Source organism: Amblyomma maculatum, chromosome 2, assembly GCF_055883805.1.
Source record: "Amblyomma maculatum isolate TAMU_Amacu chromosome 2, ASM5588380v1, whole genome shotgun sequence".
Lineage (NCBI taxonomy): Eukaryota > Metazoa > Arthropoda > Arachnida > Ixodida > Ixodidae > Amblyomma > Amblyomma maculatum.
In genome coordinates, this window is record NC_139345.1 from 70,747,285 (window position 1) to 70,774,648 (window position 27,364).

Sequence of the window (27,364 nt, forward strand, 5' to 3'; positions counted from 1 at the left end):
CATATTTAAGGATTTACATTTTAGTGATGCTATATTCCTCATAAGGACTGGATAATAACTAGCAATCGTGCAGAGTGCCCCTTTTTCATTTTATTTTGCCCAGTTATATATATATATATATATATATATATATATATATATATATATATATATATATATATATATTTATATTTGCGGGCTCCAACTAAATGTTTCGCATTCTGAGTGTTAGGTGTTTTATCATTTAACTCCTGTACTCAGCATTTTCATTTCGAACCCTGTCTTTAATAAAACTATGAATGTGAGGCGTGTAAAAAGAGATGATAGATGATGATTGAATATTACTATAACCAATGCGTATCTGCGTGCCTATGAACGCTACATTTGATCACGGGAACTGGTAAAATTATTCAATAGGTGTTTTGATTGCTTTCAAATTTATGCTGCTTATTTCCAGAAGAATTGCTGATCTTTTCTTACATTTTTCTTAAAATTTTCGCCACCGTTATCCGCTTACTCCAAACCGGCGTGAGAAAAAGATCAGCCTAGCTTTAACAAAAAGCAGTGCTCGACTGATTTAAAAAATAACATCTGATAAATTTATTCTTAATGTGTCAATTTTCCAACGTGTTATAAACTCGCGTTGAGAAAATATTAACTCCCATGATAATTTCAGGGTGCAGCATGTACCTAAATCAAATATTTATCTGAGAATATCTTTTTTTAACACTTTCCTAATGTAGCAGCCTTAATTTTCTTATATTTTCCAAGGTTTTCCTCAGGGAATGATGTTTGCAAATGCTGGGCTCAGTAAAAATATGGTAGGCTGCAATGCCTGCGACAAAAACCAAAACATTTTTAAGGTGGAATTCATGATGCTCGCTAGGTGAATGATCCGTTAATTGTTTAGAGGTCTGTTGATAGTTGTGGTCTCTAGCCCTTCAGGCGGCATTCTGCTCTCCTGGCCAATTGACAGCATATTCGGCAAAATATATCGACTGTGTATTGGTACAGCTCTTCTGTTTTTCACACAATTATGATACTTAAGGCTTAGACGTGTTGTCGGATGCAAGTCCAAGGCGCATAAAGTTTGCACCCTAAAGTGTGAGATATTGTTTAGTGCCCACCTGCCACAGCCCTGGGCGTGATTTTTCGCTGACAAAGCTGAAGCAACTGCCGACAATACCGACGCCGGAATTTCGAGAGAACAGATCCGCTAAGGTAAATATCACGTTATAACATTCTGTTTGACCTTGCTTGCTTGAGGAAGGTCATGAAAAGTAATGCTATTAATAGGTCGTCCCTGAAGAATTTCCATATCCAGCTCACGGAGTGAAGACCGCTTTGATGTGCTTTGTATAAAGATAGAAGTACAAATCAGCTATACGGACAGGTGACAATGCTAGAGCTGTACGACGCTGTTGCCAGTCTGTGGATAGCAGCCGTTGTGTGCATTTAGTTAAACTTAACCCAGAAACGCAGTGAATTCTTCTACCAATTGCTGCTGTAGCATACATCGACCGAGCAACAGATACCGAGGACCTAGGCAGCGCCAGAGATCGGCTGATCACCTGCAACGACATTACACTACACTACCGGTCCTAAAGACTTCACTACCCTCCCTCACACCTCTTCTTAACTAAACCACAACAAATGAAATGGGGACAACTTCAAGCCCGCATCTTCTAAAATTGAAAGCCTACTGTACAACGCACGCGGAGCAGATTGCTATTGCTCTGGCTCTCAGTATTCCCAAGTTGAAACACATCACCCACTCGTGATGGGCCTGTCGGAACTATAGACTGGGGTGGGGTCCCTCGCTTGCCCGGCGTATACTGCAATTCAGCTGCCGATGCATCGACCCAACTCCGCATAACCTCATTTGGGCACCCGGTAACCGTTGACTCAAGGCAAACGAACAGGCCGATCAGGCCGCCCGCACACTCTCTCCCCGGGCTATCTCCCTCCCCTTGGAAGCCTACTCCCAAACAGACAATCTGGAGCTTACATTCAAAGACATCACCGATTACTACACGGAGGAGCACAGGCGCTATCTGTCCCCTTGTAGGGGACTGGATCGCGCCGACGAGCGCCTCCTCATCAAACTTTTTACCAATACTGTATGTGCCCGGCGGTGCCTAAATATTTCAACCCATCCTTTAATGGTGCGTGTCAGTATAGGTGGCTGACAACTTCCGCATGGTCTGGGCGTGCCAATCCAACCCATTCATTCCCCTCAACTCCAATCCCACCAGAGAGGACTGGAAGGCGGCCTTGCTCGGCTGTCAAGACCTCAAGGCTCAAAAGGCCATTGCTCAACGGATGCGGGCGGCATTGCTTGCCGATGGGGCCCCGGAATAGGGGTTCCACCTAGTGTTGTGAGGGGAAGAGTCCGCTAAGGCTTTAACCCAATCACCTCTCTGTAACTATTTACAGTTTTTAAATGTTTTAAGCACCACCTCCCAGCACTGTTGGCACTCTTCTCCCCCTCTACTCATCAATTCGAATGTTCCCTCTGCGAAGCCCCGAGAGCTACATTCGAACATATGCTCAGATGCCCAGAACTACCGGCCGAATGGGGTCTTATGGACAACGAGGCTTGGGAGATCGCGGGCTCCAGCTCAGAACCAGTTTAACAAAGGAGACTGGTCGACTGGGCTGAAGCGGTGGCCGCCAGGCACGGCTTGCCGGCCACCACCCGTGGCCAGGAGCCGGCCCGGCCCTTGTAACAAATATTTCGCGGCTACACCAAATTTTTTCACCACCACCGTGTGGTAGTTGGTTGGTTCACAGGAAGGGAAAGGCGCAGTATCTGTCACACTTGCTCTGTGGAAACCGAGCAGCGCCGTAAGAAAAGGGAAGAAGCTGGGAGTGAAAGTAGAAAGGGAGAAAGGGGAGTCGGTAGTGGAGGGATACGGAGTAATTTCGACCGCCTAAAGATTTCTAACGTGCGCTGACACCGCGCAGCACACGGACGCCACTTCGTTTCGCCTCCTTCGAAACGCAGCCGCCGAGGTCGGGATGGAACCCTGGTCTGGGATTCCGGTTCCGCCTTGCGTGGAGTGCGGACGCGCTTCACGTCGGCTCCGTGCGAAGACGGCGAAATTCGCCAGTAGCCCGAACCAGTGGCCTATTTTTCACCAACAAGAGCCCTGTGAAGGTGAGCGCCACGCCCATACCAATTTTCGGCCCGATCTGGCCAGTTTTCGGGCCCCCACGGCCCATTTCGCCTTGAGCCACCGCGTCGCCCGAGCTAGGCCTCGCTCCGCTGGGAGCTAGGCCTACTCCGAACGCGACCTCCAAGTACAAAGCCATCATGAAGGGGCAATTGCCAGGCGAAGCTATTGACCCTCGGGACTTCAATCCGCGGGACTGGACTCACATCCTCAGCGTTCCCGCCCGCACCCAGGAGCAACAGCAGATTCACCAGATCTCCGCTATGCAGACCGATCAGGCAGACAAGCCTACCACAGACGCTAGAGCGGCATCATCTTCCACCCCAAATACTAACAAGGCCCAGGCATCCGAGCAGCTGCGCGCCGCCCGCGCTGCCGCACAAAGGTCACGACAGCAGCCGCCACTACCGATAGAAGATTACAAGGTGATTTTCCGATCCCGTGGAGGGCTTCACCTCACCTCAGTACCGCCACGACAGCTGCGCGTCTCAATCTTGAACGCCACCGCTTCACTCGAGGAGCCCACCCGCACCCAGCTGCGTGTTCATCCCACCAATAACACGTGTACAATGAGCACGCCACACCAGAACGACGCACTTATGCTGGTACAAATCACCAAAATTAATTACCAAGACACCGACTACGCCGTAGCAGCCTACATCGCTCCCCCGGACGGCGCGGTGAGAGGAGTAATCTCGAACGCTTACTGGAATGAAACCCCCAGGGAGCTACTGGAGGATCTCGTGAACAGCAATCCCCGTGACCCAATAGTGGACGCTCGACGCATGGGTGCCACTCGATCAATATTAATTACTTTTGGAGAAGGACCGGTTCCTCGCACAGTTCTTTACGGCGGGGGACTCCACAGGTGCACCCCTTACAGAGGCCACATGGACGCTTGTATCAACTGCAGACAGCCAGGCCACAGGACAGATGTGTGCACGCTGCCACGTACGAATAACTGCCCGAGGTGTGGGAAACCACATCCCAAGGAGACTATCCCTTCCTGCATTCCGGAATGTATTTTATGCGGAGAAGCGCACATGACGGGTACGGGGAGATGCAAGGCTAAAGGGCGAAGACCTGCAACCAACCCTGCAGCTCAACACCTCTCTCGTAAGGACAAGCCGCCCGGAGACGCTACTCGGAAGATAGCACTCAACGCCACTCGATCCACGTCGCTTCGCAAAGGAGAACGCGCGAAAGACCCACAAAAGATGTCATGGGTCGACCGAGCAGCTGAAGGCATCTCTAAACAAACCCCGCCAACCCAGCCACATCAGGAAGAATCACGCGACAAGGAGCTCAGGGCCCTGCGGGAAGAGGTAAGCCGCCTTTCCTCCCTTATACAGACCCCACACCAACCCTCCTCATCCACCCTCCCTTCCCAAGCTGTACCTCCCGCCTTTTCTCCAACATCCCCAGCCACGCAACCACCGCCCAAAAAGAAACGTACGTCAGAACCCCCACCTGTCACACATGATGCTCTTGAGCAAGTTGAGGAAAAATTTGAATCAAAGCTAAAGGCTTTAGAAGCCCGGATAGATTCCAAAATCGACTCCCTCTTCACCCAACTCGAGAACAAAATTGACTCGATGTTCTCACGCTTGGTTCATACACTCGACATGAGAATGACCAGCATAGACACCCGAATTCAAACCTTAGAGCACACACAAACCGTTATCCTGAAGCACATCAATCTCCAACTACCTCCTCTTCATCCCTCACAACCACCACCCTCTTCAACGCCTAGTACACTTGGCTCCCAATCTCTCCACTATGGCGGGGCAGCAACTTAATTTACCCATTCTCCAGTGGAATTGCCGCGGCTTCCGGGGCAAGCGTGCGCCTTTCCAATTACTCATTCCCATCCTCACCCCGCCGCCCCAAATCATTCTTCTCCAGGATACGGCCACTAGAGCATCACTGTCTAGTTTTATGCCCCACCACTCAGATACCACAGACAAACCCAGGGTGTCCACTCTTATTCACCGTTCAATCACCCACCAAACACACACTATTACGTCAGAGACACCCTGCGTTATCACGGAAATAATGCATCACCCACACACAGTGCCCTCCATCTTCATTGCCAATATATACCACCCACCATCTCATCCAATGTCTTCCCTGGTGACGCTCTCGCGGGACCTCCACCGACTCGCTGGCAAGCACCCTCTCCTCATCGGAGGGGACTTCAACTGCCAACACACCGACTGGGGGTACAGTTACACTACGGGCCGTGGTCGATGTCTCTGGTCCTTAGTCCAGGAGCTGCGCCTAACTGCACACAACAATTTCCACACACCCACGCGGATCGGCACCAGCGTCAGCATGGACACCAGTCCGGACCTGACGCTAAGTCGCTTCCTCGGTGGCGTCACCTGGGCAAGAACACAACACACACTGGGAAGCGATCACTACATCATTAACATCTCGCTCCCCTTTAAACAATCCCGCCACACACATATCACCCACAAACTGGGACGCCATCCGCGCATTGCGGAAGGACGACACAAACACAACTATCACGGACATCGACGAGTGGGTAGAATCACTTATGACCGATGTCCAACACAATACCCGGCTAATTACAACCACACAAGACACCCCCACTCTAGATTCCCGCCTCGCCCACCTCTGGGAGGCGTACCACAGCTTACTCGAGCGTTGGAAACGCAACAAGTTAAATAGAACGCTTAAAAAGCGACTGGCCGGACTGCAGACGCAGATACAACAACACGCAGAGGAGGTCTGCCGGTGTAATTGGAGGCAAGTTTGCGACGGACTCGCCGGAAAACTGTCCACCAAGCGAGCTTGGCAACTTCTGAGACATCTCATAGATCCAACACAGTCCAAATCCGCTACACAACACCATGTTACACGCCTCTTACACACACACAATAGCGACCCGGACGCTCTCATTGACACACTTCAGCGAACATACACCTCACCCGGCACATCCGACTCCATGCCCTCCTACTCAGGAAAACCTAACCAGGAATTAGACGCTGATATTTCGGAAACGGAGGTAAGAGCGGCCCTTCTGACGCTCCGCACAAATTCAGCATCGGGACTGGACAAAATCTCCAATTCTATACTCCGCAATCTTGATGACAAATCAATCACACAGATTACAGATTACTTCAACAAATGCTGGTCGGAGGGCACCCTCCCCCAGTCCTGGCGACACGCCAAGGTAATATTTATACCAAAACCGAACAAGCCTCTTAAACTAGAAAACCTGCGACCAATCTCGCTCACCTCGTGTCTCGGGAAACTTTTCGAGCACGTGGCACTTGCGAGATTGACACTTCACATGGCGGATAACGACCTTTACCCACACAGCATGGTGGGATTCCGCCCCCATCTCTCCGCTCAGGACGCCATGCTGCAGCTCACCCACGACATCTTCGACCCGGCTGTCCCGGGCCACACAAAGGCAGTCCTGGCTTTGGATCTGTCCAAAGCTTTTGATCGCGTCGAACATCAGGCGATCATGACTGCTCTTTCTCCTCTGAACATAGGTGTACAGATGTACACTTATGTCCGGGCTTCTTTAACGGACCGCATGACTGAGGTTCATTTCGGCCCCCTTACCTCCCAACCCTACACCCTCAGGAGCGTCGGTACTCCACAGGGATCCGTCCTCTCTCCTTTCCTGTTCAACGCCACGCTCATTCCACTCGCCCGGAAACTGTCCACGATACGTCATCTTAGACATACCCTTTATGCGGACGACATCACACTGTGGACCACACACGGTAGTGATGGCGACATAGAGGGTACCTTGCAAAGCGCCGCATCCCTCGCACAAGAACACGCCCAGAGCATCGGACTCTCATGCTCCCCAGAGAAGTCTGAGCTACTTATACTTCGACCCACGACCCGCGGATGCCCCACCACACCGATTGTTATCGAAGTCGATGGCCGTCCCGTCCCAGAGGTGAATACGCTCCGGGTTCTGGGACTTCACATCCAGAACAACGGCAAAAACACATTAACTCTCAAGAAACTAAAGCGGGTGACAGGCGCGATATCGCACCTCATGCGACGAGTTTCGGGCCATCACAGAGGCATGAAGGAGAACGACCTATGTCGTCTAATTCACGCCATCGTCCTCAGCCGTTTTTTATACACAGTCCCCTATCTACGACTCAAGAGGCAGGAAACGGACGCCTTGGACGTCATGTTGAGCACGGCGTTCAAGACGGCCCTACATCTCCCAATTAATACTTCCACAGAACGCCTTCTACAGCTTGGCCTCCACAACACAGTTGGGGAGCTTGTGCAGGCCCATCGCCAAGCCCAATACTTGCGTCTCACCAAGACCTCCACCGGTCGCCATATCCTGGAGACTTTAGACATTCGTGTCCCAGCGAATGACCCTACCCTCCTTCCCATACCTCGCCCCCTCCACCAAGACCTTCTCATCAAGCCTCTCCCTCGCAACATGCACCCCCAGTATAACGAGCAACGCCGCCGAGCCCGAGCAGCGGCGCTCCACAAATACTACGGCTCCGAAACGGACGCCGTATGGGTGGACGCCGCATGCACGAATGAGGGAGTGGTATTGGCCGTCACAAATTCCTTCCTGCAGCCTGTTGCTACTGTCCCCCTCCCCTCGGTCACCTCCTCGGAGGCAGCCGAGGAAGCAGCCATCGCCTACGCGCTTGCACACACGGAAGCACGCTACATAATTTCCGACTCGAAAACTGCTCTACTAAATTTTGCGCGTGGTAGAGTTCACATTTCTGCATTCAGCATACTGAACTCGCCCGCCACTAACCCACCCCGCTATGTGGAGCTGATATGGGTGCCTGCGAACTCCGGGAATCCCGGTAACGAGGCCGCCATTGCGTTAGCCCGAGGTTATTTAAACCGGGCGCCGGCGGCCTCCGATCCGGGATTCACGCGTGATCGCGTGCACTCCTTCAGTGAGCTAACGCAGGCCTATCGGGCCGAGCGACTACTCTATCCCCCACCTCACCCATCTTTAGACAACTACCACCAGACGCTCTGGCGACTACAAACGCGCACCCTCCCGTCTCCTTATAGTGCGTCTCGCCACCACCACACCCTCACCAATCCCTCCTGTACCCTTTGTAATAACCCCAACGCCACCCTCGCCCACATCCTGTTCCAATGCCCGGCGGACCCTCCCCCGCGGGGTCTAGAGCACCTTACCACCTGGGAGGACTGGGAGACTCTGCTGCACTCTGAGGACCCGGTTCGGCAGAAGATCGCCACAGACTGGGCTGCCGACGTCATGAACCATAGAAACATGAACGTTTGAGTGTAGTGGGGCCGTGCGGGGGCCCAGGGGCATGCATGCCCCAAACTCCTCTGTTTTAATAAAGTTATTACCACCACCAACCCTGGTCTGGATCACAATAACAGATTGGAACGACTTTCCTCTGCTTCTTCTAATCAACACTGATTCAATTGAAACCTTGAATTGCTGATCTCAAATGTTTTTCTTGTCTGCTTTTTGGTTGCCCAAACTGATAATGTTTTTTATTCGAAGCATATTACTAGAGCTAAGCCTCAGCTCCTCGAGCGCGGCGGTGTCGCCACCATTGACCTTTCATGACCTACCACGTGATGCGTGACGTCACGACAGAGGTGAGACCGGGCTGCATCTCGCGCCGTCGAGCGCGGCGTCGCTACCAAGGAGTACCACGTGATGCGTGACGTCAGAGCAGAGGAGAGATGCGCAGCCGGCTCGCGCGGTCGAGCGCGGCGTCGCTACCAATGCGCTTCCCACTTCTACCGTTAGGTGCGCTGTAGTGAACACGTGATGCCGGAGCGGCGGTATATAAGGGGGGTGCGTCTGCAGTGCTCTCCCCTGATTGGGTTGGTACAGGTGGGTCTCCGCCGCTTACGGCGGGGGCTAGCCTGGCACCGAATTTTTATCTGTTCTAGGCCGTCATTTCACACGCCACCGCTGGTGGTGGACGCCGGCTGTTGTTGCGGCGCGCGTCTTCCTTTCCCTCTTTCTTTTCTTTCTTCTCTCTATTCTCTTCTATCTGCACGAGGCAGCGGAGGTGGCTCAGCTACAGAGCCAGTAGCAGGCCCGTGCATATTCTTTTCCTTCTTCCTGCAGCCACAACAACAACTCTGATGGGGCTGGTACAGGTGGGTCACCGCCGCTTGCGGTGGGGTCTAGCCTGTGTTGCGTTGGTACTGCTCCGGTAGCGGACCAACGGGTAGCGAAAAGCCGAGTCAGACGTCGGGCTGCATGCACTTCAATATTGGGCGGTGGTCACCCAAGCAGAGACTGGCCGAGAGTTAGAGAGAACTTAACGAAGGTTTATTTACATGGTGAATCTGAGAAGGTACACACCGGAGAGCACTCGTGCTCTCGTTTTTAACAACTTTTTTGTCCCCAAGTACCTAGTTGGGGAATTTTCTATTTTGTCAAAGTCCAATCACATTTGAGTTCCTGATCTGCTGACATTCGGGAACCGCCCACTAGAACGTCCTCCCAGCGCACTCTTTCCACTTTAGCGGCACGATGGCGACTCCGCCGGGGGAAGTCAGGCATGGGGGTCCCAAGGAGGCTTGCTTGCTGTCCAAGGTCGGAACCGCGCGCCACCCACGCGGACCCCTCGCGAGGGAGCACTCCGCGGGAAAGGAATGCGGTGACCGTCCTTCTCCACGGGGGGGAGATGACCCGCTCTCTCTCCTCGGTGCTAACACGCAGGCGCCGCGGCTCTCTGTTTCCAAACACAGGCGCGCCCGCTCTTCGGCGAATTCGTTAGCGCCTCTGCGCACAGTCCTCCGGACACAAACTGGGGCAACTGCTGCCGTCGCTGCCGATATGCGACACCGCGTTGCTGCGTCCTGGGTGGTTCTGGTCCACGAACTCCGAGGTGGTCGCATGCAGTCTTCTTAGAAAAACGGACGCCCATCTCGACACGTGCACCGTCTCGTTACTCGGGAAGTTCGAAACGTAACAGCTTCTCCGGCGGCGGTTGAAGATCCCGATGCACAAAGGTCAGCAACCATTGTCCAGAGGGATACACGATGTCGTTCTGGTTCGGTTCACTGTTGCTGATGTTCTGCTGCCTCCAACGGACTCTGCAGCTCCTCGTTGCTTCTTGTCAAGACTATGGAGGGCTTCTTGATCTCTGCAGACCAGCTCATTCACAGGAAAGACAGCATCAGTTTGAACAACACGAAAATCACAGCCGCAAAGACGGCAAGCGCCAGGACTCTCTCCACGAGATCCACCAGGCTCTCATACCAATATTACTTTAATCCTTTTACTACTACTTCAGCACTTGATACAACCAGAACATTATTCATTCATACAAACACAATGTTCAAGATTAAAAGAAAAATGGTAATTATGCAAACGTATGCCAGGAAAAAAAACATACCCAAGCCAGACTCATCGATGCTATCAATAACACCAAAAGCATTGACTTAAGTCATCGGCATTGCCGTTAGGTTTACCGTGGCTCTATCTTTCGCTTTCCGGGCAAGCTAGCTAGACAGCGCGTGTCGGACAGTCTCTGAATGACTTCCGCTGGGCTCTCCCATTGAACTTCCAATTTATTTTTCTGGGACGGTTTTAGCACCATTACCGCGTCTCTAGCTTCAAGACAGCGTAATCTCGCTGTTCGGTCATTGCACTGTTTGGCCCTCACCTGCGCTTTACTCATTTCGCCTCCCGCGAGCTCCTGCCCCTTGTGCAACCTTTCAAGCAGCGCGAGCACGTATTCCACCACCGTAGGGTTCTCTTCCCTGCCCACACACGATTCCCGAAGAAAGCGGAATAGCGATCGCAGGGAGCAGCCGTTGACCATTTCGGCTGGCAAGAACCCCGTGGCCTCATGAGGCACGGTTCTCAGCGCAAACATTGTTGCATGCAAACAGGCATCCCAGTCGGTTTTGCGATCAAAACACAGGGCTCTCAGTATGCGTTTCATTACCGAGTGCATCTTTTCTACCGGGTTGGACTGCTGGTGGTACACTGAACTACGGATTAATTTAATCCCACATTTCTCCAGGAAATTTGTATTCAGTGCGCTGGTAAAAACAGTCCCCTGATCTGACTGTATTTCAGCGGGAAACCCAACCCGTGCGAAAATGGACATGAGTGCGTTCACAATTTCCATTGAGCTTAACTCCTTCAGGGCCACTGCCTCAGCAAACTTGGAGGCAGGACAGATTACTGTCAAAATGTGGCTGCAACCAGTCTTAGTCCTTGGAAGGGGACCAACAGTGTCGATCACGAGTCGTCGAAATGGCTCCGTGATCACAGGCACTAGCTTCACTGGGGCTCTCGCCTTATCTCCCGGCTTGCCCACCCGTTGACATGTGTCGCAGGTCCTTACAAAATTTTCCACCTCCCGAAAACATCCCGGCCAGTAATACTCCTGCAACAACCGATTCTTTGTTTTCTTGAGCCCTAAATGACCTGACTGGGAGCTCTTGTGAACCAAGTGCAAAAGATCACCGCGGTAGCGTTTTGGTACGACCAATTGGTCGACCTGCACTCCTCTGCGATCACGATACTTTCGATAAAGTATTCCGGACCTTTCTAAGAATATCACGTTTTTCTTCGCGATACCTTTACTCTTCATGTGCCTAAGATTCTGCAGTGTGGAATCGGCTCTTTGCTCGGCTATCAGGGACGATCGGTCCACCCCCAGCAATCTTTGCAAGCTGTCAGATGCCGGTGTTATGAGAAGCTCACCGCAGGCCCCTTTAAACTCCATACCATCCTCGTTAGTCGGCGCGTGGATTGCCTCTGTCGTGTCTAACGGCTCATGTTCTGCCGCATCAACGCCACCTGACGCTTCCAGTGTGCTGGCTTTAGCAGTCCAGTTTCTTGCTTTCGAGCGAGTCAACCCTTGGGCAGCCCCCTCTCCGAACACTAGTCCCTTCTGCTGTAACAGTTGGTCAGATCTGTTCGAGAAAAGATAGGGGTACTGCTTCGACAGACTGGCTGACACGGCAGCCTCTGTGCGAAGTACGCCAAATGGACCTTTAATGCTGACATTAGCGATTGGAAGGCACACGCTATTTGCTTCCACCGCTTGTTTAATCCATGTGCACTCTCCAGTGAAATTTTCTGGCTCTACATACGAAGGATGAACTACATCCATTGTAGCCGCCGAATCTCGAAGCACGCGACACGGTTTTCCGTTCACGACGAGATCTCGTAAGTATGGCTCTAAAAGCCGCATACTTTCATTGTTGCTGTTCACTGACAAGCAAACAATCTTTGGGCTTTTGCAAGCCGCAGCTAAATGTCCCGGCTTTTGGCAGTTGTAACAAACCAATTGCCGTCTCTTTTCAAAAGCTTTCTTCTGACCGTTTTCTGCTTCAAGTGCTTCCTCTCTTACGATCACACTTCTTTCTGAGACGTCTACGCCTCGTGCTTGCTGTCTCTCTTCTACAGGCTGCCCTCTCCATCCAGCTGCTTTCCTATTCTGGTATTTAGGGCTTTCCGTCCTGTCCAGCGCACGGCGCGAGACGAACTCTTCTGCCAGTTCTGCTGCCTTCGAAACAGTCGCAACTTCTGGCCTGTCTTGCACCCAATGCCTTACTTCATCAGGCAAGCAAGAGTAGAACTGCTCGAGTCCGAAGCATTGCAACATTCTTTGGCTTTCGTCATAAGCTTTAGCTTCTTTGAGCCATTCCCCCAAGTTAGCTATAAGCTTATACGCGAACTCCGGGTACGACTCATCATTCTCCTTTTTAGCTTTGCGAAATTTTTGCCGGAAAGCTTCCGCTGACATTCTATACTTTTTGAGCAGACTAGATTTAACCTTATCGTAATCATCTGCATCTTCTTTAGTCAAGCGGGCTATCACATCTGCCGCCTCACAAGGCAACAGTGTCAGCAAGCACTGTGGCCAAGTTGCTTTGCTAAACCCTGCCTTCTCGCACGTGCGCTCAAAGTTTACCAAGAACAGACCTATGTCCTCTCCTTTCCTATAAGGTTGCATAAGGTCTTTCATGCGGAACGACTTGCGTTCTACTGTGCCCGATGCTACGCTCTCATCACTTTCATTTCGAGCTTTTAGCACCTGCAGTTCGAGACGCTTCAGCTCAAGCTCCTGCTCTAAGCGCTTACTCTCTTCAGCCATGCGTTTCTCATTTTTTTCTTCTGCTTCCCTCTTTGATTTCTCTCTCTCAGCAATCAGCTCCAGGCATTCCGAGAGCTCATCGTCGTCTGCCTCAAGTGCCTCAATAGCCTCAATGATATCTGGCTTTCTCGTTTGGTCCTGAAGATCCAAACCCAGACTTTTGGCCAACTCCAGCAAAAGTGGCTTTTTCAACACTTTCAAATTCATGGTTATCCCGAGTGCTGCAATTTCTTCCTTTTAGAAATCTCTTATCGTCACGTACTTTCAAGTCCCGTGCTAACGATAAACAATTCCCACCACCTTTGTAAACTTACTTACTACAAAGCCTGGTAAAACCTCAGTGAAGAAAAGCCAAGCACTCACCGAACCTTGCAACCATGATTCCAGCGGAGTCCATCCCGACGCTGCCAACCAGCTTTTGCGTTGGTACTGCTCCGGTAGCGGACCAACGGGTAGCGAAAAGCCGAGTCAGACGTCGGGCTGCATGCACTTCAATATTGGGCGGTGGTCACCCAAGCAGAGACTGGCCGAGAGTTAGAGAGAGCTTAACGAAGGTTTATTTACATGGTGAATCTGAGAAGGTACACACCGGAGAGCACTCGTGCTCTCGTTTTTAACAACTTTTTTGTCCCCAAGTACCTAGTTGGGGAATTTTCTATTTTGTCAAAGTCCAATCACATTTGAGTTCCTGATCTGCTGACATTCGGGAACCGCCCACTAGAACGTCCTCCCAGCGCACTCTTTCCACTTTAGCGGCACGATGGCGACTCCGCCGGGGGAAGTCAGGCATGGGGGTCCCAAGGAGGCTTGCTTGCTGTCCAAGGTCGGAACCGCGCGCCACCCACGCGGACCCCTCGCGAGGGAGCACTCCGCGGGAAAGGAATGCGGTGACCGTCCTTCTCCACGGGGGGGAGATGACCCGCTCTCTCTCCTCGGTGCTAACACGCAGGCGCCGCGGCTCTCTGTTTCCAAACACAGGCGCGCCCGCTCTTCGGCGAATTCGTTAGCGCCTCTGCGCACAGTCCTCCGGACACAAACTGGGGCAACTGCTGCCGTCGCTGCCGATATGCGACACCGCGTTGCTGCGTCCTGGGTGGTTCTGGTCCACGAACTCCGAGGTGGTCGCATGCAGTCTTCTTAGAAAAACGGACGCCCATCTCGACACGTGCACCGTCTCGTTACTCGGGAAGTTCGAAACGTAACACCTGGCACCGAATTTTTATCTTTTCTAGGCCGTCGTTGCACACGCTACCGCTGGTTATGGACGACGGCTGTTGTTGCGGCGCGCGTCTTTCTTTCCCTCTTCCTTTTCTTTCTTATCTATATTCTCTTCTATCTGCATGAGGCAGCGGAGGTGGCTCAGCTACAGAGCCAGTAGCAGGCCCGTGCATTTCCTTTTTTTCTTCCTACAGCCACAACAACAACTGCCCTGATGGGGCTGGTGCAGGTGGGTCACCACTGCTTGCGGCGGGGGCTGGCCTGGCACCGAATTTTTATCTGTTATAGGCCGTCATTGCACCCGCCACCGCTTCGGTGGTGGACGACGGCTTTTGTTGCGGCGCGCGTTTTTCTTTCCCTCTTCCTTTTCTTTCTTCTCTATTTTATCTTCTGTCTGTACGAGGCAGCGGAGGTGGCTCAGCTACAGAGCCAGTAGCAGGCCCGTGCATTTTCTTTTCCTTCTTCCTACAGCCACAACAACAACAACAACCAATGCAGCATCAATGCCTGTGCATTTCCAAGCCTAGCCACCAATATGCTTCGCATCTGACTAGGCTTAACCTTAGCTAAGCCTCAGCATGTTTTTTTTTTATTTTTCTTGCTGCACGTTTGAAATTTTATTTTTGGATATTTCATTAATTGGCTTACATCTGTTTTTTTTTATGTTCATGAATATTCATAATGAAGAGCTCGGTTTGCATTTCGTTTAGTCCTTGTTTTGCTCATATTCTATTGCCCAAAGAACAAGTGTTCTGAAATTATTTGCTATCTTCATTCTGTACACTGATGTTATTTGTATGCCCCTTCTGCTTGGGCCGTAAAGGCCTGCAGTATTGAATAAATAAATAAAATGAAAATAAAGTCTGGCGCAGTATTCGGTCGTCTTACCACTGCACCATCGCGGCGGGGCAGGCGGTAGCTGTAGCAGCAATATTGCATTCTATTCCTGTATATAAGATCTCACGGTATCTGCATAACTCAAGCGCTAATACTTATTTCGTGATTTCTACTCAAATACCTTAGATAACTTCAATTGACAGGTCAGTGTTATGCGAAGCAGCTGCCCCTATTTCCTGGTTGAAATAATAATTATAATTGTTTAACAGAAAGGAAAAGACGCGCAATCTCTCAACGTTTTCTGTGGACACCAGTAAGGGAAAGAAGGAACGTGGGAGGGAAAATGAGGAGAGAGAAAAATATAGCCGTGGTGGAGGGCAACGGAAAATTTAGACCCCTTGAGGATGCGCTGACATCTCACAGCACACGAACGCCTCTTGCTTTGACTCCATCGAGGGGGAAGGTTGTGAAAGCTGGCTGGTCCTGGCCCTGATTGGGCCGGGGTAGGTAGGTTACAGCCGCCTGCGGTGGGGGCTAGCCTGCCACCGAATATTTGTCTTCCTTTATTATTTTTATTTTATTCTATTAAGATAAAGAACTACTTACTACTACGTCATTGCACCCGCCACTGGTGAAGGGTGGCTGTTCCTGGCCCTACGGGGCTGGGACGGTAGATTTGCGCCGTTTGCAGCGGGGGCTAGCCAGCCACCGAATTTTAATCTGTTGTAGGCCGTCATTGCACCCGACACCGCTTGGGTGGTAGACGACGGCTGTTGCGGTGCGCGTATTTCTTTCCCTCTTCTTTTTCTTTCTTCTCTACTTTCTCTCTTCTGTCCGCACGTGGCAGCGCACGTTAAAGTTCCCCAGGTGGTCGAAATTACCCCGTATCCCTCCACTACGGCTCCTCTTTCTCCCTTTCCACTTTCACTCCCACCTTCCTCCCTTCCCTTACGGTGCGGTTGAGGTGTCCGCAGAAAAATAAGTGAGACAGTTACCGCGCCTTTCCCTTCCTATAAATCAATCAATCAATCAACTACAGAGCCAGTAGCAGGCCCGTGCATTTTCTCTTCCTTCTTCCTACAGCAACAACAACAACAATCCCATCGGAACGCAGCCACCGACGGTCAAGATCGAACCCGGGTACTTCGTCACAGTAGTCGGACGTGTTACCACTACACAACCGAAGCGGGACATGGTTGAAATTCCCAAATTGGTTTCAGGCGCAATCACGGCAGCGCAGATTTTCAGTCTTGATAGAAAACATAGACAGAAATGCGAGCAAATTTTCTTTCTTTTATTTTGTGTGTTTTCATTTAAGCTTATTCGAGAAGTAAGCGCGATATAAAATGAACAGCCATTTATTTTTACTGTCTAACTTATAGATGCCAAAAAGGAGAACAAGGGAATAAGCTTTGAATACGGACGGGATTTTTCAATTATTCAATAAACATTTCTACGGGCCGCACATTCCAATGTTAGCATAGAATGACTGGCAATCCCAAGGGCAGCGCTGGCCACTTTTCGATAGAGGTGATAAGCAAAGCCCTGTGTACTGTTGGATATTAGCGCGCGTTAAAGAACCTATGGTTTTCAGTTTCTGGAGCCCTCCAATGCGGTAATCCTCATAGCCTGAGTTGATTTGGAACGTGAATCGTAAAACCCAAACCAACCAAGGTGCCACAACGAGCTCGATTCCACACGTTTAAGAAAGTTACCGAAATTCTTGAAAATGCCTGTGATGGTGAAACGTTTTGCTTGTGGTTCAGTAGTTGAGGCAAGTATTACAGGCATGGACAAAAGGAGTATCGGTTACGAGAGGAGTTTTCCTGAGATATCGGGTTGCGCAGCAGTATTCATTCTAACTACTTGGTATGAGAGCAAAAGCATGATAAAGAAAGCGTAGAGACATAAATTAAAAATCGTAAACCTTAATAGCTTTTTTTTTTTCATTTCGTCAGTTATATGCTCATGAAATTTTCTGTTTCAGACAACGTACAGTAAGGAAAAGAAAGAACGAGAATATGTCAAAGCATGAGTCAAGGGATCTCTTTTCCTTTTCAACATCGTACTGACCCCGCAAATGGCTCGTTTTCCTAGCATAAAACAAGATCATCGAATACGTCAGTAAGTTGCACTCAAGCTTATCGACCTCTATATCATTAGTTTTTTTCCTTCGCTCCAAGATAATCTCGGAGTAAAACCCAGTACAAAATACGTTGCAGCTGCTACTAACCCAAGCAGACTTTCCACTCACAATTACAATCATGTTCATCCTACTGATTCTACGACTGTCTACCCAGACGCAACACGAACTAATGTTTGAGCGGCTGCTTACTCCGAGATAGTGACCGATACTCTAGGTACTTGCATAGATTCTCTTAGTAACAGTGAACCTAGAGACCCAACCAACGGTCGACAGTGTATAAGACCTCTCACTAGCACTCCTTAACACCGAAGGACTAACTGCAGTGTGAACTATCCAGAGATATTACCAAACTACGTCCCCACACTGTCACCCTGAGGTGGTTTCCTATAGTCACGCTGGAAACCCTGGCAATGAGGTAGGGCATCGCCTCGCCCGCGAAGTTCAGATCCGCGCGCCTGGAATTTATTGACCTTATCCACCCATGTGGGACGCTACTCTTTACTGCAAAAATAGAATCAAAGTTCACAAGCATAACATTGGAGAAGCTCTTCGTACATTTTCTCTTCCGGATAAATCCCTCAAAACCACGAAAATACGCATTATTCGACGCATATACCTAAATGCACACTCCCACCGATCGTTTCTCTACCATAGTGGACCTTTTGCGCCATGCCCGAATTATATAGAACGCTAAGCTAACTTAGAACACCGCATGCTGCATGTTTTTATAGGTTTTTGTGTGTTTTAATACTTATAATTGCTGTATTAGAATTATTAAATACCTTTTTTTTTTGTTTTGGGGCGAGTAGCTGTGATCTGCTGCTGAAAAATTGAAAACAAAACGACACTTTTTCTCTTTAGTCGTTGCCACTGCCGTATTGTACCTAATTAAAGAGTAACCGAGGGTAGATTCGCTGTACTCGGCTACATTCGACCGTTTTTGTTTACAGCGCTTGTTTAAAAATATAAGACGCCTGGCTCTAACGCCCTGTTTATCCATAGTATTAGTGAATTTTGTTCACTTGCTTAAGAAACGTCGTATCGAAAGTGTCTTAATTCGACACAGAAACAGAGACGCATACGTGTCGTTCTTCCTATTTCAGTGCCGAAGATTAGATCTTTCAACATGTGGTAGTCGATGGCGTGGCTACACACACTCCTCTACACACACACTCCGGACATATGAGCATGAAGCACGCAGCATATATAGCCGCTCGCGTAAACGTCAACTGCGTCATTATTCAAGTTCGATGGCGGGGGGTTGTTGGTAGTGGTTCATGCTGGGGGGTAAAAGCAAGCAGAAAGGGACGACGGACAGAGGACGAAAATGCGCACAGAGAGACGCTGACTCTGGCCCTAAATATACGCACTGCAAATTAGCGTGGCGACGTACGCGGGGGTAGCCAGGTCTAGGTTGAAACCCATAGAAGAGTACTGCGCACTAGAAATGTACTGTAGTACGATTTACAGAAGGATATGTAGATTGTATTGAGTAGGATGTAGGGTATATGCTGTATTACGTCACTACTGATAAACTCGGAAACATTTTACGGCCTTTGCTGTAAGAGGCGCGCCACTGCAATAGCACCACCGGCTACAATGCACGTTCAAAACTTCGAAGACACCGATCTCTGCCGATAGACAAAAAAAGAGACCTGAGAACTATTGCAGTTGAAATGTGGCAAAACAAAGCTAAAGGGGCTCTACTTCCACTTGTAAAGGGGGCAGAGAAAAGAGACTCGGCTATCATGAAGTACTTGGACATAATGAAAGATAATATAAATGATCGTCCGTAAATTCAGGAAGGTTAGGCTTGAAGCGCATAGAGGAAGTAAAGACAGTTCATAGCCACAATTTCGTATTCACTGTTTTGTCATCTCGCTTTGCACACCAACCTAAAATAATACATTGATAACGTATTGAGAATGGCGCATGGGTTGTAATCATTGCCTGTGTCTATTTTGTTTGGTCCCAAAATATTTCAGACTCCTTGGTTTGTAAGTAATAACAAGCAAAATTGTGCCAGGAACCTGCGTATGCAGGGTTTTCCGGTAGTATATTGATAATGTTCAGATTTCTATAAGCGTCAAGTATCCTCGATTGCTTAAACAAATAAATGTATTGTGCCCATGGGCATCATGAACGTCTCTGTCTTTACCCAGTGTCACGTTTCACGTTTTCCGAGGTAGCGTAGAAACTATAACGTCCTGAAACTGTACCACTGGGTCCAATTGGAGTCATTCCTAGCATCTTCGTGAACTTCCATAAATGTGAAAAGAGAACCGCTTCGTGGTGTTGCTTATACTGGTAAAGGAAAATAATACCTGTGAGACCCATAGCAACGGAGGGTGAAGAGCATTCGAGATTTTGTTCGCGTTTTTATTGCTTTATTATGTTCAAAAGTGTCTAAGCACGCCACGAGACAATGGCACAGTTACGGTCGGGGAAGATAACTGTAAAGTACATAGTTTATATCTCTACGTTGTGGCTGACCCCTTTTGAGAAAATGTTAAAACAAAAGTCAGGAAAAGACAAACGTACTTGCAAGTAGCCCATAGTAAACACGGGAGACACCATTTAATATGTGCATATGGCCTGTTGGTGTTATCTCCAGTATATATATATATATATATATATATATATGTATATATATATATATATATATATATATATATATATATATATATATATATATATATATATATATATATATATATATATATATATATATATATATATATATATATATATATATATATATATATATATTGTAGTGAACTCTGCGAAAATATTATGAAGATGAAGATGAACCAGGCGAGGATATCACAAAGACGAGGAGAAGAACGACGAAGTGCCGCTGCGCTGCTCGTGCTCGCTTGTGGAGGCCTAGACTGGCTGTGCTCTTGTGTGGTTCTCTGTGCAACTTGGAGAGGGCTATTATCCCTGTTAAAGGACAGTAAACACCCCCTTTCACTTGGTGGAGGCCTGGAGCTTTGCGCCAACGGGACCCTCCTATCTTCAGCGGAACCGGCGACCACGACGTGGAAGATTGGCTGTCGTCATATGAGCGGGTCATTACGCTCGCCTGGTTCATCTTCGTCTTCATAATATTTTCGCAGAGTTCACTACAATATATATATATATATATATATATATATATATATATATATATATATATATATATATATATATATATATATATATATATATATATATATATATATATATATATATATATATATATTTCTGACAGCTCATAATGTAGAAAAGATTGAGAAAGGAGAACTTGGAATTGATTGCGACACGCCTAGGTGCAATTATTAATAGCTTGGTTGCCTCTTCATCCAACCAAAAGGCAGGCCACTGCGGCGAAATTATGCTTCTAACTGCTAGAACGGCCTAAACAGTTCATGTTTATTGACAGACAAGCTGGTAACGAGTGTTATTTCCTGATATTTTTATCTGCTCCTTTCTCTTTTGTTCGGCTATGTCATTCCCGCAATGAGTGAGAGGCAGCAAATAGAACGAGAAAAAACAGTGGCTGCCCGTCTGTGCAAAATGAACGCGTCAGTAACTACTTATGGGGTCAGAAGAGCTTAAAAACAAAGGTTCTTAGCTTCAAGGAAGAGTATATGTGAATATAAAGAGCTCTCCGAAAAACCATGCCGTGATGGATATTTATATGTGCTGTGCTAAGAAATAAAAATTTAGAGAGGAGTGAGAGGCCACGGCGAGGCATTAATGTAGAAATGGATACCTAAAAAAGGGGCCGAAAATTACCATCTTTCTTTCTAGGGTAATAACCGAAAATGCGTGCCGAATCCTCGCTAGCTTTTGTTTACGTTATATTAGCACTACACGCTTCTTCCGCTCTTGCGTAATGTGTTGCTGGTTAGTTTAGACATTAAGCACTTCGTGCTGTGCATGCGGAACGCCTGACCTCCGAATAGCCGCTTTCACATTTTTGCAGAAATTGTTTCCTTCGCCATCAGAATGGCTGCCGACCATGCCTATACACTACCGGTCACCTAAGGCCCGAGGCGTTTTTTCTCGAAAGCAGCCTGTCAAATGGGAAAAGTGTAATTCTATGAAGCTGCACCCTCCTCTATCGCAAGGTATATGGGCAACACTATGCGTTACAGTTATTGGTGTGAGTTGTAAAGAAGTTCAAAAGCGGCATATATTGGTTCCAGTGTAGGCACAAAGAAAGCGTCACGTTGGTTTCTCTCGTTAATGTCCCATTAAAGTTTTCGCTTGAAGTATAAGTATTCCGTATTTGGAAATAAAGGAGCTACCTCTGAACCACTATTTCTTTACCGAAGCTCCCATCACGCTCGTAGTCGCAAAATTTTCGGAATCGCATCTACGAAGTCTGATATCATGAAACTACTTCATTGCTCGAAACAATTTCGATTTTATGGAAGAACTGATTGATCTCAAAGAATTGTTGAACTCGAAAACACGAAAAACATTAAGGCTTCCTTTGTCGATTAATAGTGCGAAAGCATTGTTCAAGAGTTGTGGAGCGTAGCAAAATCGTCTATTGCTTGTATGTGTCCTCTGTATTGTTGCAGATTAAGAAAAGGGGGCGACCGTTGAAGCGGATCCGATTAGAACCGATGAATGTTTCATGGAAATTTGTACGAAACATTATAGTTAAAGCCGTTTTTTTTTATGGCTTGCTTTAACATAAATAAATACGACGTAACCAGAAAGTAACCAAGGCATGAGTCAAACATGCGTTCTGCCGATCACTCCGCAGTGAAGACTGCCGCACGCACTCGCGTTCTGCATAGCAATTCGTCACCTCCATCAACTTCCATCGGCCCGAAAAAGCCCTCGCATAGCCTACTCGGTACAGCTACGCTGAAAGCTTACCATAAATGAAGTCTTTTTACTGAGTAGAGAAAAAGAAATGGAAAGAAAATGCAGCCTATTTGCATAGGTAATCAAATGCGAAATTCGTACTCAAGCAGTGGTTGTTCCTGCAATATTTTATCGCCATCAGCATGTTTAGAAGAAGGAAAGAGGTCCCCAGGGAAAGGAAAATTATTCTAAAAGCAAGCGAGTGCACTTGAGTGCGAGCTACTTCGCGATGCGGCGAGCGGCTAGGAGCCGAGGTCTAGGCAGCACCGCGCGTACACGTTTGTTTTTTACAAGAAAGTTTTTTCCCCGTGCTCCTCCTGCGGAGAGGATGAGGGGTGACGACGCGAGGGGAGAGAGGTAGAAGCTGAATAAACGCAAGCAGTGGATAATAGTCCTATGCACGAAAACAGCGCTGAGAGTAGCTTAATACCTTGTTCATGCCAAAAGAAATAGCAAAACATAAAATGCCAAACAAAACCTTACGTTTCAAACGTTTGGTCTGCATCCGTAAATTGTACTCGGTACCGAAGCGTAGAGCTCTGCGTCATGTGCTGCAGAGAGCGGTGCGACCAGAACACCTTTCCGCTATGAGTCGCCTTCGGCTACTCAAGCGGCCATGCCTAGACCACGCAGCAGATGCATGAAACTAAACCTGTCGTTTTATTCTTACTCTTTCCCAGAATCTTCGTCTGATTCAAGCACGCCTCGTATCCGTTACACTTGATTACGTGCTCATTTAAATTTCGTGCGTGGTCCCGCGAACGCTAGTTGATTCACCGGCCAGTTTGGCCAACAAGAAGCTTTCCACACGTTAGGAGAATAGCATAGACCACTCCAACAGAACACTTCGAAAACAGAGAGTCGTACTTTATCTGGCAACTCCTATTTCTTGAGTTACAGATTCGGGGGCACAACTTTCCAAGCTTGTTGGGAGCCGAAAAAACGACACTCGTGCCATGCCTGTTGGCCACTTTCCTCAAGTTGTGCAAGGCTTTGTCTATGTAAGCAAAACTAGCAGCTTCTGTGTCCTCCGATGATCCTCTCCAGTACTTCTTCGCGTTCCGTTCTTGATTTTTTTAAGGAGGGTATCGCAAACTGCAAACAACACAAAGCAGGGGAACCCAGCCGCCGAAAGCCGGCTAATCTTATTTTGGAAGCTGGCTTGGAACTGATGCGGGCACAATTTCCTGAGAGAAGACTGTAAGCAATGCGAGCTATGCCTCTTTTCACACTCTTCGAATGCATAGAATCATAAGGCACAATATATTTTTAATACGCGGGTAATAGCCCCTGCAAACGTGTCCTTCAAGGAAGCTAGGTTAGTTTCAAGTGTAAAAACTCTCAAACATTAGTGTCGGGTACTTTACTTCATCGGTCAAAGAGAGCCCAAGTCCATATTTGTCAAAAACGTTTAAAACATCACCCACTGCAGACGGGTAGGTTAAGGAAGTCTGCTTTTTAAAAGCACTAAAAATCGTAAACATACGTAAAAACAATTAAAATCACCCCCTAATAAAACATATATCTAAAGATTGATCAACTTTTGTTTAAAAAATGTTACAAACAACACGCGCCACTCCAGACCCCCTACAGATAAGGCAGTTAAGGCAGATTGTCAAAAAGAATAAATGTAGAGTTCAAGGAAATTGCAATAAAGCGACGTAATTATCCACCTACAATCCTGAAGAATTCTGAAAAGACACAGCGCTGCTTGTTTCAATGCATTTCTTTACAGTCAACAAAAGTTGTTCTTGAGGAATAGAGTAAAACAAGTCATGTACGTCTACCGGTAACCCACAGCCAAAATTATCAATATTCTGTGGATACTCAACTACGACAATTGTTTTTTTTTTTTTTTTTTTTTTTTTTTGTGAGGAAACGGTCGTCCAAAACCAGTGATTTCAGACGCTTTTGCGAGAAGTCAATAACCTTTTTTTGCCACGAACCGCCCTCGTTGACTATACTTCGGAATGGTATTTTTGGCTTGTGAGTCTTGGCTGTGAAGAAAGCATTTATGTTATTGCCTCTAGACTTGTTTGTATCCCCAGCAGGGATATAAACAAAGCTAGGAGGCACTTCATGCGAAGCACCACTTCAAGGTGGGCCCCCTGTGTTTGCATAGCATTGCTTCGATATGCACAGGCGTCAGACGCAATGTTGCTTTGACTATGCTGAAAACGTGTTATAGCCACAAATGGACGGCTCTTTACATAGCCAGGGAGCAGAACAAAAAAATTTTAAACCTTTATGGGACTCTGCACTAACTTGGAATTTAAAAAAAATTTATGCGTTTATTTATGTATTTCGACACAAATCCTTCGATTTTTACTCATTTCGCAAGATTTCACACTGCCTCTTCCTCTTTTCGCCGGTTGTGACGCCATCATTCAAGTTTTTCGTTTTTTGAAATCCACATTATGGGTCCTGTGGGGATTTTAAGTAATAATTACTCTTAATTACATGCTCTTAACTTAATTCAACCCACAACCGGTGTTACGAACCCAATTTTTACGTTTTGGTATAATTTCGACGTCCTAGCCGTTTTCACGTTCCCTGATTGTTCGACGCCCGCGCGCTATTTCGAAGCAAAATTGATATTTGTGGCTGCTATTAACTAATTACTCTAGAGTCATCAAGCTTCACTTTCGGCTTCATATTCTCGCCTCTATCTCATACAATCATTCTTTTTCCTTGTAATGGATCTTCATTTCTCGCACATGCACTTCATTTTGCACTCGCTTATCTACTAATCCCGTCATCAAAACGTTCATTTCATGCGCGCTGATAACCAAACTGTGACGATATGACGCCTAACAGAGAATTTGTTAGCTACTTGGGATTAACCCTTAGAGCCTAGAAGGATTTATTGGAACATAGAATATGAAGATGAGGAAAGGAAAAAGAGAAATTCTGATGTCTCTCGTAGCCCTAGTTGTTACCTTGTAACAACGTTCTCTTAAGCACTGCGGGTTTTGCAAGGGCTGTTTGGTGACGGGCCCCGAGCTATACAGAAAATAGTGCTTTGATTAATGGGGCCATGGAGCCTCCGGCGCATGCTTGAAATTGTTTCAGCGTAATGCATGACTAATAAAACAGCAGCTGCAGCAGTGTGAAACCGACTGCAGAATTACCATAGTGCCATTAATATCAAACGATTTCTTCTTGTATAAATGGGTGCAGTAATGACCATTTTTGGGCTGAAGATATGGTTTCACCTGGAAATTGTCCTCTACATTTGTCTCTTGTATTCTACAATCTTCCCCCCTGTGTTCGCATCGCATCATAGCAGAAGACGAACATTTTTCAGTAAAAATATTTCTAGGCAAATATACGAAATTTGTAATAACGGAAATAAAGCGGTTTATTGCGTAAGAAGTCTCTATTTCTCGAGCATGACGTTTGCCGGAATTTATGGAAAAAACCATGGAACGCAAATATAACCCCGGGTGCCATCCATAGCTCGCATGTTTAATTATTAATCTGAAAAGGAAGTAAGACCATTGTAATGTAGCCCAATATAGAGAATCTCCACAGTGGCCTCTAGCATAATGAAGGTAAATATTTTACCTCCTGCAATGAATAAAGAGTGTTTCGTGACACTCAAAAAAAGGAGAAAAAAAAACTTCCTCTTCATTAATTCACAAGCAGATGTATACACATGAAGTGGCCTTACTAGCAGCGCAATACATTAAATATTTGTATAGGTCTAGAGCGGGCCGTGGAGTGGCACAGCGGACAATGCGAGAAGGTCAATATGGTGCAATTCTTTTGTTCCGTTGGCAGCTCTAAGCAATTTTCACAAAGGCGTCATTTGCTATGCTCAACGCTCAGCGGCTTCCTCGAACTAGCCCGGTGCAATGACAAGTCTGCAAGTGCTCAAGTCGAAAACTTATCTAGATGGCGGTGAGTGTGGACTCATGTCCCCACACATCGAGGCTTACTGAAACTCAAACGCCGTTTGAGACGCGAGTTTTTTGCTTGATTCCCGTTTACCTCTTCGTGCGATCATGCTGACGGAGGTGCCAGGAACAGTAGCGGATGCGCAGTACTGATGCGGGGAGTGTTACAGAAATAGGAGCGATAAATTATAGGTGAGCTATGGTCATTACAGCCTTATTTCTGGACGAGTCTTCGCTGGAAGCGCTTTCGAGGTGTCCACCGATAAGTGAGATAGCTCTGTGCCTTCTCAGTTCTGTCTCCACAAAGCTAACGCGGAGTGAGAGCACATGTTGACGCATGCGCTGCTTTAGTTACAGCGCAGAATAGCCGTGTTTACATGAAGGCGACAGTAGCGAATCGCATCGCATCGCATCGCAGCGCCTCGCGGTAATTCGATGCGGCGGCGTTTACATATAGCGCATGATCTCTAGCTCGGTTGTAGCAGCACCCGGTGTCGTATATTGAAAGCACCGGCGGTGCTGGGTTGTAGTTTTCAAATTTAATTTAGTGCGTATTTATTTACAACAAACTGAGCAGAAAGCTGTAAGAAATATTAAGAACAGTGCATCAAGGGGAATTAAATACTTCGTCACATTTATCCAACCCGAAGCTATTTGAGTATCCCGCGCTGTCCGGCAATTTGTCTTCGTGGCACTAGGGACCGGGTGCGGTGCCTTGCACTAGCTGTCGCATTCATGTGCACACGGCTAATGCACCTGGGGGTGAAACAGAAAAGTTCGGTTCGCCTTCAGATCGCCTCCGTGTTTTGCTGCAGTTAGGTGTCATGCACTTCCCCGGCGCTCCGACAACGTGTGCTAAAGGCATTTCATACTTTAAATGGCGCCATTCGGCCGCGGAGTAAAACGTTCACTTCAAAAAGGAGCAGAAAAAGCGCAGACTGATGGCTTTAGCAAGCATGTGAAAGAGTTCTTTCAGGTATTGGAAACGGGGGGAGAAAAAAATCTGAAATAAACTAGACACCACGAAGAGAAGTGAAGAGGGGGGGGGGGGGGGGGGATGAAACACCAAGGTAAAAAAAATATTAAAGAACGGAGCAAGCAGGGGGGGATTGTTGGGTGTAGAAATGTCGGGAATCC

General features: G+C 47.8%; 1 protein-coding gene across 1 annotated transcript; it reads left to right on the plus strand.

The window, feature by feature from the left end:
• Positions 1-5,668: 5,668 nt before the first annotated feature.
• On the plus strand, positions 5,669-8,520 carry LOC146198941 (uncharacterized). The gene has a single exon (XM_084592677.1). The coding sequence runs from the start codon at positions 5,716-5,718 to the stop codon at positions 8,449-8,451; it is 2,736 nt and encodes a 911-aa protein (XP_084448803.1). The 5' UTR covers positions 5,669-5,715; the 3' UTR covers positions 8,452-8,520.
• Positions 8,521-27,364: the final 18,844 nt, after the last annotated feature.

Coding starts and splice junctions, on each gene's coding strand:
- LOC146198941 (XM_084592677.1), top strand. CDS start 5,716: ATGACCGATGTCCAACACAATACCCGGCTAATTACAACCACACAAGAC.